The 20,239-nt window shown below is 42.0% G+C and overlaps 1 protein-coding gene across 1 annotated transcript; it reads left to right on the plus strand.

Moving 5' to 3' along the window:
* Positions 1-1,058: 1,058 nt before the first annotated feature.
* LOC104268501 (adenylyl cyclase-associated protein 2-like) lies at positions 1,059-19,782 on the plus strand (the record flags this gene model as incomplete). Its single annotated transcript, XM_009877910.1, has 7 exons — positions 1,059-1,164; positions 12,792-12,984; positions 13,842-14,017; positions 15,219-15,342; positions 15,568-15,650; positions 17,797-17,937; positions 19,385-19,782. Coding segments are annotated over 7 exons (907 nt in total), but the record flags the coding sequence as incomplete, so codon positions are not given.
* Positions 19,783-20,239: the final 457 nt, after the last annotated feature.

The following is a 20,239-nucleotide window of genomic DNA, read 5'->3' on the forward strand; positions in this document are numbered from 1 at the left end:
ATATATAAATATATCATATGCATATACTATCTATAAAAACTATAGTTTGTATTATTCAAATATATATACATAATATATATTATGTATCATTCCTGAAGTCTTACTTTACCTAGTGAAGGTAGTACCCGCTGGAGGAACTGAAGAATTCTACAGTATAGCTTTAGTGCTTATCCTGGAGAAGAAAATGTCTCCCATAACATTATGAACAAGGCACATTATTTAGGTATTTAGTTCTTCCCCTAATAAGGAATTGTTTTCCTTTTTTTCACTGAATCAGATCCCAATGTCTTCCAAAGTAGAGGAAGGCTCTCCCTCAGCTTGAGCAGGCTCTGCAATAAACCCGCTGACCCAGCTCCTCAGCAGTAACAAAAGTCAGACTGCAGAGGCAATAAAGAGGAGGCAGACAGCCAAATCCCTGTGAGCATCCCCAGCGCACAGCCATCACGGTTCAGTAATAACTCTTCATAACGAAGGACTCCACCTTGCAAGCAGTTTCCCTCCCGCTGCATTTTCCTTGTTTTCCCTTCCTGTCCCACTGGCAGGTGAAGCCTTCCAAACGGAGATTCCAGAGCCAGATTGGGACTTGTCCTTTAAAACCGCGTGATGTGTAAATCTTTTAGTCTGATGACTGTAACACGATGTAGTATTGCCCTGGCTACACTTGAACTTGGAAGCTAGACTATCTTACAGAATCCATGGATGTTCAATTTTCTAAAATTGAGCGCCCTGGAACTGAGTTTGGGCACTGCTGCACAGCTCCATGGACCTTTAGTGCTGCTTCAGCTGCCCTTGAGCCTGAACCCAACGACGACACCCCCTTCCAGCGGTGGGCACTCTGCTGGAGGCATTCTTTGCCCTTCTTTGTCCCTGGGAAAGATCAAACAGTTTCCACTGCAGGAGGCATTTCCAGTATTTCCAGCAGTGGTCTGTCTGCCTGCTAACCAGTTTGTCCGTGGCTTTAAAGCAGACATTGGGGTTTACCTGCTTTAAGCAAGAGTAGCAGTACTGTCTGGGTTTAAGTACACTGACACACAGAAATGGTGTCTCTGTTTTTACAGCGACACACGTCATGTTGATTGGGTGAAGTCATATCTGAACATCTGGTCTGAGCTTCAGGCTTACATCAAAGAGCACCACACCACAGGTCTCACCTGGAGTAAAACTGTAAGTACTCTTTCCTTCTTCATGCACGAGCCTAACACGCCAGTAACCAGGAAATATGAATTAGGAAAAAGAAATATCTCGGGCAGGAACAGAAGTCATGGTTTGTGACCTCCCAAACAAGCCAATAAAGGTTTGAAAGACAGGTAGGGGCAGAGGTGTCAGGTCACTAGGGTATAGGTGTGGAGGAGGAGGGAAGAATTATTTGGGATGATGATAGCCATAACCCCCGGATGCACAGGGTGAGGAGAGGCAGGTGCAATTCTCCAGGCCTGCTACAGCAGAAGGTAGTAACAAAAACAAACTCCAAAAAATCTGAAGGGCATGTCACACTAAAGGAGAACTGGGGGAGCATGACAGGGAAAGGAGAGGACTAGTGGAAAGAATAGGAACAAAGAGATAGATATACAGTAACAGGAAAAAGAAACACAAGGGATACATTAAATTTATTACTTCAGAGGTGGCTATCTTTATAAAACTGTTGCTTATACATACAGAAGTGATTTCTGAAATACGTACAGAGAGTAAATATAACTGTATGCCGAACTATTTAGCTCTGTATACTTATATAAAATCTTCTGAATGCATGTTACTTGTACTGACTGTATGTTACTTGCACTCAGCCCTGGACTACCCAGCTTTCTCTTCACACACTTGGTTAGACATTGTTCAAGGACTCAGGTGGGCAAGTGCAAGTTCAAACACAGCAGAGACGACGGTCTGTGTGTACTTCTTAGTTTGAAGCAATGCAAGAAAGTTTAAATGTGATAAATTAGAAGACTGGAATTGCCTGCTGCTTTCTAGGTTTCTGTAGAAAATTTTAAAATATTAGACATGATTCTCTTCCTTAATTTAGTACAAAATTTCACACTTGCTACATCCTACTCTATTATAATCAGTGAATGTGAGAAGAGCTAATGATTTTAAAATGATTTTTAGAGAAGGGAAGGAAATTGTGGTGCCCTGTTAGCCAAATTAGCCTGAGAATCTGGGACAAATTTGGTTTTGTTAATACAGAGAAAGAATCATCTTCACCTTTAATGGAACTTTACAAGTATGGAAATAGTGTTATGAGATAAAGATTTGTTATAACTATTTGATCAGACAGGAGGAGCTCTCAGTGCTGCTGCGTTCTGCCAATCTTATTCAGAAATGTAGCTGTTGCAGAGTACACTTGACTGGTCTTAAACCCAGCATCTCAGCCATCACATCTTCCTATTTCCCTCCCTTCAGGTGTGCAAGGAATTGCTGAATACAAACTTAGGTGGGACTGGTTTATTCATATTAAGCATAGTTTCCTGCCGGCTGCACTCATTCCCTCAGGAGTGATGAGTCCATTGCTGCACGTGCAGTACTGATTTCACTCACTTTGGAGATCACTCAGTTCTGAAAGTCTTCTTGGAAGTATGGCTCATTTAAATTATCATTCATGTAATGTGTGTCAGAAAGATTGAATTACAAACACTTCTTTCTGGATGTATCTTCTTGTCAAAGTTTTACTTCATGTGAGTGTAAGGAAATTAGAATCTAGTAAGTTAGCAGGTTGTTTAAATAGCTTGTTGTTTAATAGCTTGGTACAATACACTCAAAGAAGCAATGCGTTACTTAAGTGATAATTTCATTTTTGTTACACATTTTAAAGTGAGAAAGGAAGCCACGGCTTTTTGCTGTGTGAAGTTAAGCACAGAGCTCTGCAGCATCAGGGCCTAGACAGATACCTGATGGATAGAAGAGCTGCTGATATACTCCAAACACAGTTGGTAATCATTGCATACAGCAGCTTCCACTTAGATGCACAGAAGGAAAAAAGGAAAAAGCAGTAGTTTGGCAAGGCATTAAGGAAGTGGTACATTTATGCCAGGGAGATGTTGATGCAGAAATACGATTTCATTACAGAGGAAGAGAGAAAGTTTTTAGCCTGTGTAAGTACAGATTTAAAAGTACATGATACCGATAATTTACCCTTCATATCTGCAGAAGTCAACAAAGCAATGCCTGAAGCTTTATATAAAAAGCTATTAATTATAATGTTTAAGTATTTCTAAAGGGACTGAAGAGTCAGAGAGAACACTTCTTTCAGAGCTGTAGTCTCACAGCTTGAACTGCAACAAAACCCTGGAGCATCAGCTTAGATCGGACTCCGATGGGGTTTCCACAAAGGAGGGGACAGGATTTTTGTGGGCAGTTGGCCCCCTTCCCTCCCGGGGCTGTCTAACGTGGGGAGCCCAGTCCTGGCCGTGCTCTGCTGCGCTCGCACAAAGCTGTGCCCTTTCCCAGACCCTTCCGTCAGGCTGTGCGAGGCAGCTGCAGCCAACCTGGCAACAGGTCACTGCTTGCGCCTACGGTGAAGTGCTCCTGGCTTTGGCAGGAAGCTCCCAGGGCAGGCACGTTAGAGGAAAGAAAACTAAATGTCTTCTTAATAAATTACATGACAGACACTGAAACAGGTGCAAACGCTTGAAATAATGGCTGAGCAGTTGGACCTGATGATAACCGTTACCTCGACTGGCTTTATAATAAATCTGTGATAAAAACAGATGCGTAAGCATGTGTAAAGATGTTTGGATCTCACAGTTCTCTCTCCTTATTCACTCTGGCTGTCGTTCTGCCAAGATGTGTGACAATATTTTATTCCTGGAGGGCATCCCGCTGAAACGTGGGACTACGTGAGGAGGAAGCAAAAATCAATGGAGTTAAGGACCTCAAGACCTTTGCGTTTTGCTACCCATGTGGAGTGGTGGTACCAAACCGGACCCTACATAAATTGAGACATAATGGGTATGGTTAGGATATCTGTTGGTACTGGTCTCACAGAAGAAAACTTCCTATTTAAACTGTGTGTGTTTGTGAGCAGGATTGTCCCAGAGAGTAAATGTTCCACTCTGTATTTTCACCAGGATCCAAAGTATTTGTTGTCATTAATTGACTGCGCATATGTCGGAGAAAACAGCTTCTCAGTGGAAGTCAGATGGATCTATGGCATTTTCTTACAAGTGTAATTTTGTAGTTCTTTATTCTGACTGTAAAGTTTGAGTCTTCTTCTGCCACACATACCTTGTGGTGAGGAGCAGTTCACTCACTATATCTCCTGGCAACAGGAACAATAGCAATTACCAACCTAATGGCGATTTGCAAGTTTTCATTTGCTACCAGACAGGACATTCTCAGATGTCAGTGAGTCTCATGCAAAAGCTGTTAGTGTAATTACATGTTTTAAATGCCCAGTATAGCATTTTACCCGTGCAGTAAATGTCATTTTTGCTTGCTGCAACTTTCTGACTTTAACATTACAGCTGTAACAACATCCTGTCTTTTTTTCAGCTCTTACTGATAAACAGCAAGTACCTTTTTTTTTTTGCTTAAAGAAGGGATTCTGTCAAAGCATGGCTCTTTCTTCCTCCTCTACTTCTTTTTAGGGGGAGGTGCAAAGAAATGAACAGCTGTAATATAAGCTCAAGGGAATGCCTATAACAGTTTGTTTGCTGCAAGGACTGCGGGAGTAAGCTGGGGGAAGTGAAACTTCTGCTCCTGTCTCTGCAGGTTAATTTTGCAGCAAGAAAACTACGAGTGATAATGAGAGCTTGCTGTACTTTCCTGCACACCAACTAAGTGTTAGGAAACAAATCTTGCTCAAGGATAAAGGTCTTGAGTGTTTCTCCCAGTTGCAGGTGAATCTGCAGCCAAGTTTTTGTTAGTTGTATACAATAGTCCAATTTTGCCCGCAGGATTATTTACAAACAGGAAATATTTACAAGTTATCAGTGAATTTCATTACACTGTTTAGTTTCTAATGTAGAATTTCCCTGAACCGATTTATGTGTGTTCACCAATCAAAACAAAGACCTAGGAGGAAGTCTGCCTCTTTACAAGCAGGTGAGACTTATTTATATCCTGTTCCCGCTGGAGCCAATACAGTATCTTTGAGCCTTGTTTTCCTGAAATATCATTTTAAAAAACATTTCTAACTCCTTAGACAGTACTCTAAAAACACTCCTTAAAAGCTCAAACTCTCCACAGGCTCCACACTGAGAAGAACCACGGTAATTCCTACGTTAACCTGACTGAGCTCAGCGATACCAGTCTCAGTGCAGGCTTTGACCGTTTCATTCTTGTCTAAAATAATCACCTCCAAACACTTGCTTGTAAAATGGCCCTCCTTCTCTCCAGTACTATTGAAACATTTTCCTGGAATATATTGACTCTCTACACATTGAGCTGAACGAGCCACAGAAGACGAATTTGTGCAGGCGAAAGCCTCCTATTACCCTTCCCGTGTCTCTTCTGTGCTGCATTTAGTTTGACCCACTAAGCCAGAAACCCTCGTCTGAGCCACTGCACTAAAGGTAAAGGTCAAAAGTAGTGCCACAGCCCCAGCCCCAACGGCAGCCCCGGAGGCCTCGTTCAGATTCAGGTACGGGTGGCACAGGTACACTGGTTTAAATGCCCGTATCTTGGACAAGATGTAGACATTTTCAGGGTGCTCCGTTGTTCTCAGTCACAGCCTTCCTCCTCCTTTTCTGTCCCCTTCCATTCCTTTCTCTTCCCTTCCCTCTTGCGTTGCCTTATACTTTTTTGCTGAAATACCTGCATCCTTTAATCCCAAGTGTTTCCTTCTCAGAGAACAGGCAATGTCCAGGTTTTGGTACGCTGTCAATACAGAAAGTGGCCGTCTTGGCAAGTCTACAGTAGTTGCCTCTTTTATGGACACTGCTTCAATTACATCCACATCCCTTTGAAAGAAGGCAGTTTTACTTCTTTATTCCAACAATAACTGACAATATTTGTCTTTACTGGATATCTTTTAAGATCAGTGACCAAACACCATTCAGACAGGTTAAGGGAGAACCTAAGAGAGGCTTCTTTGACAACAGCTGTCAAATGCAACCTGACCTGTAACATAAAGCAACCTAGTTCCTGTGAAAAAGGGAATGGAAAAAGGAAGTTGAAAGTACATAAAATGGAGAGAAAAGGAAAAGGCACATCTATTGAAACGTTACTATATTGCTAAAGAGATTGGTCTTCTTTTTAGTTAAATTTATGTAAGTAAAAGATGGTTTAATGTGCCTGTCAGAGCATGTTACTTGTTGACAATTACATTAGCACACGGTTCTCGAATGATTTAGAAGACCTGGGCTGTGTAAAACATTTCTAGCTGGGTAGCTGTGAAGCTGTGAGCACCATTTTAAATCCTCAACAGGTGAGACATGGCAGAAGGGTATTAAAAGGGGCTTCCAAGTTTGCAAACTCAACAGATAAATAATTCTGCTGAGACCCAGTAACAAGAAAAGAAGTGGCTGGCCTGGTTTCTGCCATTTTGCGTTTTAACTCCACAAAGATTACAGCCCTCTCAGCTGTTTCATCTAGAAAATTGTGGATCTGTGGGCAGCAGAACCCCTTGCAGACAGGTGGCTTAAATACAGTAGGTAATAGAACTGTTGTGCTAAGCTATTTTACACAAAAAAAAACACCTTAACAAGAGCTCTGTGCCCCTGAGTCACAGCCCACCTGCTCCCAGAGGTTGATACATGATATTTTGAGCTTCACGATTCTTGTCTTTGGCTGTGCATATGTATAAGAACAATAAGGAATGCTGCAATCTTTTTAGGTGTGAAAATGGGATTACTATAAAGGGGGAGAAATCAGAATAATTGAGAAGAATATAGTCCCCATTAGGGGGGACTGTTTATCTGCTGCCATGAAAAGAAGGCTTTTCAATAAATTAAGGAAGGGATTTGGGGCCTCTGCCTAGGCACCTGTTGCCTCAGCCACAGAAAGATACTAACCTCTTGATAGGAATGACTAATAACATAGCTACTATATCTTATACAGATGCGTATGTAGTTGATTTATATGCATTATATAGATGTTCAGAATCTGTTTGTCCTTAGTAAAAATGACAACTACAAGAAAAGTCTGCTCAATCAGATGCTCCACAGCATGTTCCCACCACAAGAACTTTGTTCCCCTGCCAGTTTCTGTGCTGCACGGTGTCACCCTGAAGCTGGATAAACACAGAGGAACACTGTGGGTGTTTGTATAGGGTTGACACGTAAACCCCTCGTACCCCCAGAGATACAAGCCTCTGACTAGGGCTCTTGGCTGCCATAAATACAGTAACAGTGACACGGAAGGCCAACCCAGGGAATTGTTCAGCAAGAATGGCTCAGGAAATAGTAACATCTGTGATAAGACATAAAAAGAAATTCTTACTGTCTCTCAGTAGCTGGGTTTAGACCTAAAGACATGTCAAGCTGCACATGGACACCAAAAATTCCTGATGGCCCAGCATGCAGACCACTTGCCTTATGTACTAACAGCATTTTATCTCTCTAACGAGACTGGCTGTTGCCTTGTGCTCCAGGGGAGACTTTTAGGAGAAAACAACTTCTCAGAAGCAAAAGACTTCACTCATCTCTACTGTAATTTCAAGGGAATTAAATGAGATTCAACATAGATGGATTTTAACCAGCCAGCTGCCGCAGCATAAACATTTCTTTCTTCCAGTGAGCCAGCTAGGAGACCAGCAAGGAGAAAAAGATGAGTGCCTCCTCCTTCTGTACAAGATAAAGGTAGAAATACAACACACTTTGAGGCCATACTGCACTCCTGCCAAGCCCTGCGCAGTGATAATATTAATGTAGCAGAGCAGCTTCAGACACTGTCACTTGAGGAAGCTACTGAGCCACGGGGCCCCTCTGCAGATGGCGCTGGGCCATCCCGCAAGGAGCAAACCCGGACCCCTTCCTGTCACTCCATTCAGAGCGTGGTTTAGTTCCTAGGAGGGAATTTCTGGAATGCTCCGTTCCCTACAGAGCTGTTACTACGGGGCTGCAGCGCCTGCATCTCCTGTTCTTGGTAGCACCTAGGACCTTACTCAGACAACTCTACTTTTCCCCATTTCAGAAAGCTCCAGGAGCAAGGTTTAAAGCACATCCAGTTCACTATGATACAAAACTAGCAGGTTGGAAATTAGTGGCTTTTTTTTTTTCGGTTATGTTTTCACAAAGTAAGGCTGAAGCTATCTATTCCCCTGATAATTCTTACAAGGGGCATATTTGCAAACAACGGCAAACCGACCGCACTGCCATGTTAATGGGAACAGTCAGCTCTCAGCATAGCTTGACGTGATGTCTCTGGACACGACGGCACTGAGCACAGCAGCTGTTGCCGAGGCAAACAGCTGAAATAAAAGAGGAAGAAAGGCGGCTTGCAAAAAACCGCCTTTGCTAGTCCAAATGGCTCTCAGTACTATTCATGTAAAGACACACTGCTGTTAACATCTGCTGGAAGTTAATCTGAAGAGTTGTTTGCAAATAGCAAAGCTGGTAAGCACCTGCTGCTGTAGGTTAGATGAACTTTGTGGCCATATAACATCCTATTTTGTTCCCAGCAGCTCTCACAAACACCACCCTTTACAGAACAGAGATGAATGGACTCTGTGAAGGGCACTCTCGGTGAAATTGGACAGGACTATACACAAGTATTGCCAGATACCTGAACAGCTGAAGATTCTGGTTCAGAAATATTCTAGAGCCTGTGGTCTCAGAAAGGTGACTCAGGAAAGCAAACAAATTGCCAGTGACTTAATTTGGTAACTTGAAGGTCTATGTATTAACAGACGTCAAAACTACTTAGAAAAGAAAATTCCTGGAAGAGTGGTTCTGGGTTTTAACACTGCCATTGGCATCAGCGTGCTTGAGTGCAGCACAGGTCCCATCTTCCTGGCACGCAGGGAAGGCAAGAAGTGCAACGGGTCTTCTGCATTTCCCATTCACTTCTGTGCTTTTTGTCCCCGTGCTGGAGCTTCCCCAAGCCTCTCGTCCCACAAAGAATCTCACCTTCCTTGAACATTTGATTTCAGACAGGTAAATCAAACTGGCAGAGAAAAGAAGCCAAAAGCCAGAGTGAGACTGAACCCCTTTTTACAGCCTGTCTCTGTATGGCTCCTCGTCAGTGAGCCTTGTCTGTCTCTCCCATGCTGTTCCGTGGCAGTGGGGCACTGTCCCAGTGGATGTGTCCATGGATGTATCCCTGCTGTACGATGGTAGATGTCCCTCCCTGTACTTCAGCGCACTTTTTTTTCCTTTGATTGGTCTTTCAGTTTTGCTTGGCCTAATTTATGCTTGAAATGGTTTGCAGCTTCCAGAATGAGCATAGATGGTCAGACATAATGGAAAATGTCATGATACAGTATCTGTTGTCTTATGGAGCTGTAACTCAGGTCCTAAACTAGACACGAATTTGCCATGCAGGAGAAAAGTTGACAACAAAGGTTCAGTCCATCTCTTATTTCTGTGACTGCACAAAATTAAGAGGAAAAGTAGGAAGACTGACTGAATCCCAGGTGTTTTCCAAGACCTTAGGACAGCTCCTGTGTTCTTAATTCGATCTAACTCATAATCTTCTGAGCTCAGTGAGATAGCCACTGATTTTGGTGGAGGGACCTTTTCTTCGTGTAAAGAAAAGAGGAAGGCAGATGGGCAGTATTGAGTGCAAGGGAAACATTTTTTTCTACTCTTGAAACCCACTCGAAGGACTACAATGTCTTCAGTCCTCGCATCAGGGATTGAGATTTTTAACTGGACCTGTCTTTTCATTAGTACTGCTCTATAAGGGAAAGATGCTCCTACATCCTCAGATCCTTTCCTACCTCTGCTCTTTCTTCAGAAGTAAATAAGGCATTCTCTCATTACACAAAACCACATCAAACTTGATTGATGTAATAAAAATCCTTCTTTTTGGTCTGTACTTTCACAAGACAGTTCTTTCAGAGTTCTGGGAGAGAGAGCATCCAATTCCACAGATAAATGCCCCTGAATTTTGCTTCCACCTTGGTTACATAGACAATCCCATACTTCTGTTGTCATTTGGGAAACTGCCTTTGATGCGTTATTTGAGCCTGGAATCTCCTGCATAACCTGTGATGGCCTTCAGTTTGATGCTTTAAGCAAAGAGACTGGCAGAGAGACCCACCGCTCTGTGTTGCATGCAGAACACCCAGATAACTTCTAGGTCTCTGCAGCCTTTGCAGAGTTTAATTGCTGTTAATTCCAAATGATCATGTGAATCTTACACACACAAGTTTCTGGAAGATCACAACACTGTATTTATGCAGGTGGAAGCCATAAAGTACGTTTGGGAAATCACACGTCAATCTGGAATTTGAGAAATCAGATTTTTATCTCAGGCTACAAGTTATTAACCACTACCACTATTACTATTAATCTCCTCCCACACATAATTGGTAAGTCCACATTCACAGTGCACTGTGAACAGCGAGTGCCATTTCCGAGCCTCTGAGTATTTTTAAAAGCCCTGCAGATGCCATGTTCCTAATTCTGGATACCCAGGACGTCGTGTTGCTATGGTTTCAGGCAACAGACAGGGAAGATCTCTATTGCACCTCAGGCAACAACAACGGATCGTGCCACCAAATCCACTTACATTCTTTCTTTTTAATAATAATTCATAGTTGTGATAACTCTGCTGCAGGTAACTGCTACTGGTATTAACAGAGGCTGGAAGACAGGCACTGGATATTGAGGGCCCCGTGAAGAACTTGTCCTTAGCCCAAAAGAATAACGTTTAATTACCAAGTATGTAAGCAGAAAGGCTCTGTGTTAAATGTGTCCATGCAACAACAAAATGTCTCTAAAAGCAGTGCCCATCAGTTTCTGCCATACCTTGACAATAAATGATAATCGATTCTAAAGGGGATTCTTCTCATCAGTTCACATTTGACCAAAAAGATTTAACAGCACACAAGAGAGCTTATTGCCTTGAGAGATCTTCGATCCTTTCTGAACCAAACTGTGTCACCACATCAGTTTCATGACTCACCCAAGTACCCGGGATTCAACAGCTTTTTTTTGTCCGATGCAGTTTTAATGTCAGTAATCAAAGAATCATGGAATCATTAAGGCTGGAAAAGATCTCTAAGATCATCAAGTCGTGCGGTCAACCCAACACCACCATGACTATTAAACCATGTCCCGAAATGCCACATGACAAAGTATCTCACTACGTATTCTTCCCTAACATATTCCATAAACAGCTCCTTCAAATGCAACAGTATTTATATGCTGAAGACACATGTGCCAACAGGGGGTGTACATTAAGAGGTTAACTAATATTATTCCCTTTCCGTGCTACTCTGATTTGAGTTACAATGACTAACAGGTCTGAATGCAGTTTGTTACTCAAATGCGCCAGGTTTCTTTTAAAAAAAAAAAAAATGTCTGAAGAGTTAAAAAAAGAGCATGCGCACCTCAGCCCCTCTCCCATTATCAGTTTAGGATTATAGGCCAGAACAAGTTTAATTTTTTAAAAAAAGCTACAATTTTCACTCATGTGAGATGCGTGAATCAGACGGATACTTTTCTGTTTCATTTAGTGGAAAGCAGAAAGGAGCGGTATCATAAATGGTTACAAATATCCTCTGAGTACAGCTCAGCGAATATCTATTGCCAGTATTGATTACCGGGGATGCACTTGAAACAACCTGTATCGCTTAACAAAGGCAGCCAGGGATGCCCTTTAACCAACTTGTATCATTTAACCGAGGCAGCCAATTAGAGGAGCTGTGACTCTCTCAGACGCTGCCGTTTGCCCGTTGCTCGCCTGATAAATCCGTACTGATGCAATGCACAATGCCTGCAGAGCGAGCTAACTCCATCAGAACTCATCTACTTTTTCACCACAGTGCTTTTACAACAGTCGCCGCCGTGCTGCAGAGAGATGGGATCACAGTGACACTCAGCGGCAAGACAGAAAAAGTGATTCTCAGTTTCTATCCAACACCTGCTATTAGGACGCATAACATATTAATCAGATCATTAGTAGTATTTTCTCTCTGATAATATTCCATGTAAGCATTATAATTCAGATCAAAACATGTACTTTTGGTTATACAAACTGAAAGGAAGTTGGGATTACTTACTTTACCAAGGCGCCCTCACTCATAGGTTGTCTGCTGTGATCTCCTGCAATTGAAATAAATAAATTGAGAAACTGAACTAAAACCTCAGATACTGAATTTCAGAAATGAGACTTGAATGGCCACAGTTTTACGTTCTTTGCAGATGACTTGAATGGTCTGCAGAACAGCGTTTTAAATCTTGTGTGCGATTTAGCACGTTGCGTATGTACAACTGACACAGTTCATGACCCTTCCCAGTTATTCGTGTTCAATCAGAACATTTTTTCTGGATGTTTCTGAATGCACAGCAAGCTCTGGCTGACTGAATTGGGTCACTGAAAGAAAAAAGGAGATATTTTCCCATCGCGTAAGCTAACACTGGGGAAAAAATCAAACAAAACAAAACAGAATCTTTGCTATTAAAGATTTTTAACATGAATCTTGACAAGGATTTGAGGGAAGTATTTTAGGTGGAGTAGTTCTGCAGGAAGGAAGCAGGGTGGGCTCTCAGGTTGTCCAGCCTTGCCTGCTTTAGTGCAGGGAAAGACTCACAGTTTTATATTCAAATACAGTGCCAGAAATTCGTCTGAGCCTGTGGCTGCCTCAAGTCACTCAATCTCACATCATTCCAGGATGTTAGCAAACAAGAGTTATCGCCAGAGAATGCTGCCTGAAACACTGTGTGTAAAATAATTTCATCTATCTCGAACAGGGTCCTGTCGCATCGCCCATGTCTATGCGATCGGTTCTAACGAGCGGGTCGTGCCGCTCCCCGCCAGCACCACCGCCGCCGCCGCCACCTGGACCTCCCCCCGTCTTCGACAGCGAAACCGCAAAGGATGAAGGAACCGCATCTCGCTCGGCCCTGTTTGCACAGCTTAACCAGGGAGAGGCCATCACCAAAGGTCAGGAGAAAAGAAATCCAAGTTGGGTCCATGCGCCAAACTGCATCAGAGCTGCTCTGCGTATTAACCCAACTTCCACCACATTTTTAAGCTCCATTTAAGCAGCTCAGATCTTTGAGGCTTGCAGTGAGTCTGACTGCGAAGACCAAACCTTCCTTCAGAAGTAACAGCACCCAAAATATGTTGGGCACATTTGAGATTCACACCATTTATTGAGAGGTATCCTTTTAATTTTACAGTAGCCAAGATGGACAACTTCAATCCTCAGTAGCTGCTGAACATCTAATTTGCAACTGCAAGAAAAATTTCTCTCCCTTTCTGATTTACAGTGTACCAACCTGTGTCAAAATGTGTTATGTATTAGGTGAAAGGGTATGGCTTACTGCTCAGTGTGGAATACAATAATAAAGCTTTTTGTATTAATACTGGACAGTTGTAATTAAAGCAGGTGGTTGTGAGTTTAGATAGATATGATTAATACATCTGCCTTTAACGCTGCAGGGACAGGTCAAATATTGTCCTAAATTAGAAAAATAACATCATTTTTATGAATGGAAAAATATTATGTGTAACAAGCTCTCCAAGCTGGCTACAGACAGAAAGAAACTAGAAAACATTGTGACATTTCCTGTTAAAGATGGTAAGATAGCCCACCCATAGTAAAGGACATTTTATATGAACTACTAAAAATATGTAGGCAGTTACACTTTAGGTCGTTACTCATGCGAGACTTGAGGAAATAAAAAATGTAAATTCACAGAATAATTCAACACACTTGCAAATGAACCTTTCCTGCTTAAATATGAGCACACGAAGTGTGGAGGACAGACTGTCTTTCATAAACATTTTTTTTGTAGGGCTTCGCCATGTCTCTGATGACCAGAAGACTCACAAGAACCCCAGCCTACGTGCCCAATGTCCCTCTGTTCGTTCTCCAACAAAAAGCCATACTCCAAGTTCCACCTCTCCCAAGAATTCCCCGCAGCAGAGCCATGTGCCCATCCTGGAGCTCGAGGGAAAGAAGTGGAGAGTGGTGAGTTCCAGCCACAGCTCTGAACTGCACCCTGCACGTCACAGACCAGGCTGAGCACTGAAACACGTGGCTGAAAGGCTGCCCACGATCAAGGTGCAACAAATCAACGGTTGCAGCTAAAACGGGCTAAAGTCTTGCATTGCTCTGCCTTGCCACGGCTCAGCTGTTACTGTTCTGTAGGAGCTGAGGTCAATTCAGTTATCGCCGAGAACCTTACACGATGAACTGGAGAATGTCAGAGCCAACACAGAAGTTCCTTGCAAAATCCGAATATCCCCCAGAAACAAGTCCAGTGGACTTGTCCAATTAAAATCCCTTCTTGTAGTCCATTCGTGCAGGCGAGAGGTAACAGTATTATCAGGGAACACTTTCTCCAGCTTCGTTAACCAGTGAAATCACACATTTATTTTCTGCCATCCTTTCCATGCAAGCATGTCTCCCGAGAAGCCCCCTCCCTGGAAGTGTCCAAGACCAGGTCGGACGGGGCTTTGAGCAACCTGGTCTGGTGGGAGGTGACCCTGCCCATGGCAGAGGGTTGGCACTGGATGATCTTGAAGGTCCTTTCTGACCCAAACCATTCTGTGACTCTAGAGAAGTGTTTTCCTTTTGCTCAGTCTACAGATGGAAAATGTGTATTTGTTTAGAGTTTGGGAGTTAAGTCAGTAGGCATATACCAAAGAATGTAGGAGTAAAAGGTCACGTGTCTGTGTTGGTTAAAAGAAGGAGGAAACAACAGACAGTTTGGTCCTGCAGGTGGTTATTACTCTGCCATTGAGTTTGCACAAGGCGCTGTCCTTGTAATGCCTGCACCCGCTTATAAACACAGTTATAGAACATTATGGGGAACCGAAACTTGCTCAGTTCTTCAAGGTGCAGGTCTACGTTGGATAGGAGCCAAGTAACAATTTTGTGAGGGCATTTTTAAATTGCTGCGAGCATAACGTCTTTGCTACGAAATTAATGGGGTTTGACATGGTCTAGGTTAAAAGTTCTTCCATTCTGCAGCTCTCTATACATGTGTCATCTAAGGATAATTCAGTTAAATAACCGATCGCCAAGCAGATTAGATTTTTAAGCCACAGGAAGGAAATTGCTCTATTGTAACTGCAGATGCAATGACTCGGGGATAAGTTGTACTAAAGTCTGTCTGACTGTTAGCTAGTTAAAGACAACCAATTAAATAAACTTTCTTTTGAAACAGGAATATCAAGAGGATAAGAATGACCTGGTCATTAACAACACCGAACTCAAGCAAGTGGCCTACATTTTTAAGTGTAACAAATCTACACTTCAGATAAAAGGAAAAATCAATTCAATTACGATTGGTGAGTGGATAGCTCAGCTGGGCTTTAAATGCCAATCTTAGGAAAAACTGACTTTGTGTGATGAATAATGCATCTGAACCATCCCATTCACTGCAACGGATTGATCACGGGGGTTAGGTCACTCAGCTGCGCACTGCAAGACTGGGAATTTTTGTAGTTAATGTAGCAGCTTTGCATATATGTGCCTTTATCTTGCCTTTCTTATTTATGATGCTTTTATTTTAGACAACTGTACGAAGTTCGGCCTTGTGTTTGACAACGTTGTGGGAATCGTGGAAGTGATCAATTCCAGGGATATTCAGATTCAGGTAAACATCTATTCAAAAAACAAAGACAGACAAATAACAAGCAGGGTCAAAAAAAGCCTAATGTGTGCCTATAAGAAAACTTAAAACTCACAGGAGCACAACAAAAATAAGAGATTGATGAATCCAAATGTATCTTTATATTCACTAAATTCTGCTGATGTATTTAGAAAATGTTCAAATAGGCTGTCAAAGGACAACTATAGGACATCTTCCTTGTGGTCCTCATGAAAAGAAAACATACATATTTTAAATCCATTTGTTACCCTCTCTACTGGAGACACCTGCTCCCTTCAAAATATAGACAGTCTGCCTGGTATTTACACCACTTGTTTCGTTCAGTTCCAAAAAGACCTAACTACACATCCTGTAAACCTGGGCTGTGTCCAACGTACCTGACCTATCCTCAAGAAAAGACTTGAGGATATATTGTTTTAAGTCAGTAAGAAAATGTTAATTAAATCTACCACACTGCCAGTCTTCAGAGTGCGATGTTTTGCTTCAAAGGCTGTGCCTGCTGTAGGACATTAAATGGAGACAGTCCTGCTCCACATTTCAGAAACGCTGGCCACAGCCACCATAGGCAATAATAACAAGATGCTTTTTTGTGTGTTTTGAACCTTGCAAGTGACTGACACTGCCACCAGCTGTGCATCATCTTCAGAACTGTAATAAGACTTTTAGTCATGATTATTACATGTTTTCTTATAGCATAGGCAGTTAGTTAAAGATCGGGCATTTGGTTGGGCGTTTTTTCCTACATAATCATATTACTTTTAATTATATTACTTTTCATTACCTCTAGAACTATTCATGAAAGCTGAAAAAGTCATATATACTGAATAACAAAACCACAGCTTGTTAATACTCAAATAAAGGGGAAATATCTTTTCTAAGAATCTAAATTCTTTGGATTAAGCAGGTTCTACGAATATTGCATAAGGCTTCTATGCCACGGAGCAGAGTGGAATTCCACTTCAGGAGGCAGAGTCTGGCTATACGCCGCTTGAATAAGGCAGCTTCCGCAGGGTTTGAGTATGCCAAGTGCTGAGCACCTCAGTTTTCTCAGTATTTTGAAGACCTGAGCTTATAACTTCCAAGTACATGATAAATTAATCAACTTCAGTGAATTCATCCTACAGATTTTGCTATAAATAGCTACGTCAGTGCTATATTGCTTTGCTCTCCTTTCTATCAGTGGTTTGGGGATTTTTTTGATATACAATTGCAAAATTTGTTAAACATACCCTCCTTTTGTTTTCTGTTGGATTAAAGAAAGCAAGTTTAAGATGCATTTGATCTACTGCACAGAGCAAACTTCAGGATCAGGGTGGGATGCATCACATTTAAGGAACTGAAGCTTATATATTCTTAGCTCGAATGACAGGAGACAAGTCTTTCATTGAAAAAGTACATATCTAGCACATGCTGTTACTGTTTGACGGCTTGGAATAACCTCTGCCCTTCCCCCTCTGTCCCTGCAAGAGAAAGCAAGAGGAGGAATTTTTACTGACAACCATGAGTCAGCCAATTAGCCATGAAGAAATCCTTTAATCTGTAGAACTGTAAACAAAGGATTTCCCTTTGTCCCCTCAAGTAAATCTTGCGCTTGCTTTTTAAGTGACAGGAGAAATACTTTTAGAGGTGTAATTAAATCGATCTCAGTACTTTTTTAGAACCCCAGCACGCCTGAAGGGGATAAACCCCCTTCTCTGTTGTGTGCTGTAAAACCTGGAAGAGCTTTGAAGCCTTCACAATCTATTACAGATCACTTGTTGAGTACTACTGGGCTCTTTCCTTTGCCCTTACTGGGTTGGAGTTGACGTATTTCATTTCTTAGCCAGTTCTCCCTAATGAACAAGGTGAACAGTGCCCAAATACCCATTAGAGAGGATCAGGGAAGTGCTTTCATCAAACCATATATTGAAAGTTTGCTGTATATTCTAAGCTTGCTGTTGTGGTTACATCTTTGTTACCACCACTAAGAATCTGCAGGGTCAAACCAAATCAGATGTAAGGATCGCGCAGGCAGCTGACACACAGATCAGAGGTTGGTGGTGAAAATTAGACCTGGCAGGCAATGAGTCTTTCATTAACAGTATCTTGGTGTGCATTGCAGGATTTGCTACTAAGTAATTTTATTTTGCAGGTGATGGGGAAAGTGCCAACCATTTCTATTAACAAAACAGAAGGCTGTCACATCTACTTCAGTGAGGAGTCATTAGATTGTGAGATTGTGAGTGCCAAGTCATCGGAGATGAACATTCTCATCCCCCAAGACGGTGACTATGTGAGTGAGATATTTTTAAAGCATTGAATTCCTATGTACCAATATGTCAGCTACCAGTGCAGGAAGAACTCCTCATCTTCTGGGGCACAAAGTCACTTCAGAGATCAGACCTGGTGTTACTTCTTTCCATTTGGATAGATAATGGCTTTGTCTCCTGTCCATTTAAGTTTCTTTTGTTGAAATCAAACATAATCCCCTAAAAAAACCTCACTTCACGTAAGAGCACTCAAGCCTGAAGAGGATGATGCTAAAAATAAGATAAATATAATACTACTATAGATGAAACAATGCAGTCTAATATACTTGGGTTTCTTCTAAAACTGTTGACATATGGGTAGTACCTGTAGTACTGTCTGGTAGTTTGAACATATTTTTTAAAGCCACTTATACATTTTCCCTGCTCCTTTTCCGTTCTAGTAAGATTTTCAGTACTATGCCCACCAGCAGTTTTAGTAAAGTCACTTCATACTCTGTCACTTCACCCTCTGGCAAGGGATCACACAGGCAAAGCAGACTCGTTATAGTTCCCCAGTTTCCTCAACAGAGCAGTGTGGAAATCGCACTGAACGGCCACAGACAGGACTTCTATTTCTCACTAATATTTTGGGCTAGAAGTTTTTTTGGTAGAGGGGTTTAGGCTTTACCAAAGAAAGCACATACAAGAGAACTCTCATGCTCCCCATTTCCAGATGGATGGCCAGCTGCAGATAACTGAAAACAGAATGATTTTCAGTGTGTGCATATTCACCTATTTCTTGTGAAAAATAAATAAATTTTAAAAGTTCCTTTTGATCAGTCTTACCTCAGATCACTCCATGATCTGAAATCACTGGCTATCAGTGCACCTATCTGAGGTCTAAATGAAATAATCCTTCCCTCATTTTTGTTTACTGGGACCAGAGGAAGACCCAACAACATCTCCCATTCTTTCCCTTGAATACAGAGAACAGCAGGAGCCTTTCTTTAATGTTCTGCTTCGTGTACTCCCACAGGCTGCTGAGTTTTTGGAAGCGTATCACACTTAAAATGATACGGCTTTTTTTTTATTTTATTCTTCCATATTATAATATTGCTTTGGTCCTTAAAATCCTCGCTAAATCCCTGCATCTAAGTCCTCTCTGCTGTCTTCCCGCACAGACACTGCTGGAATCTAAAGTCATTTCTGACAGGAGGCTTATTGACTTAGTTATACCAAATAATGGTGTGAGAGGGATTATTGCAAAGTAGTACCATACCAAGGCTATTTGAAACTGGGTAGCAATAAGGCTTTTTCCTGTGTGGCATTGTAAAAAAGCTTCCTAGGGTAATGAAGAAGGCTTCTCTCTAATCCTGGCATGTCTGAGCTGTCAATGCTTTCTCACTCATGTAGCACTAATAGCATTCCGCCAGTTTTCATGGGGTATCCACCGTTTATTTAACCACGGCTATTGCTTTTGTTTCTTACCAGAAAGAATTTCCGGTTCCTGAACAGTTCAAGACAGCATGGGATGGATCTAAGTTGGTCACTGAACCTGCAGAGATTGTAGGTTAACCTCCTCGCGCCGTAACAGCACTTGCTGACCGTGACCAGAGCACAGCCAGCACCAGCAAAGCCGTCAAGCACAGAACTAGGAGTGGCAGTAGCTCCTACTGCTGGGATAGGCCCTCAGGCGTTAGCTCCGCACGCTAGAAGCAGTAACACAGCTGGCCCTCTTCATTAGGCATCCCCCGTGCTTTTCTCATTGGCACACAGTTTGCCTTCACGTACGGTTTTAATTCTACATGACTTCGTGTGAATGGAATAGGTTAAACCCCTCCGCCTTCCAGTCACATCACGGGTTTGAAATGCTCTGTACATTAAACCAAAATACTGCATGGTACGCTTCATCATCGCGCTCAGTGCATTCCTTCTTATGTTTCTGCTAAGCAAAACCAGCATTAAGACCCTAAGATGTTTATTTTTCCCTATTAAGCCATTTCTGTATGACGCAGTAAGAACGCATCCCTAGAAAGTACGCAGTTCCTTGCAGTTCTGTGGCAATCATAATGGCATTTGTTTCAAACAAGCAAAAAAAGGACATCTTTCAGCAATACTTTGCTAACGGAAGATAAAAAAATTTTAGTATTTTAATCAAACGCGTTTCTAGTATGTATATTTAGAAGATCCCTATGTTTTCTGTGAGGTAAGCTTTTATGAGGTAAGCTTTTATCATGGTCCACAGACTTGCTGTTACCCTCTCATTTCTTGCAAGTGAGTAATTCTTTCTAAGCTAAAACCTTGCGGCAAGTCCCTTGAAGGTTTTTTGCTGCTTGGATTTCTTTT

The sequence above is a fragment of the Apaloderma vittatum genome, unplaced genomic scaffold (assembly GCF_000703405.1).
Source record: "Apaloderma vittatum isolate BGI_N311 unplaced genomic scaffold, ASM70340v1 scaffold45261, whole genome shotgun sequence".
NCBI lineage: Eukaryota > Metazoa > Chordata > Aves > Trogoniformes > Trogonidae > Apaloderma > Apaloderma vittatum.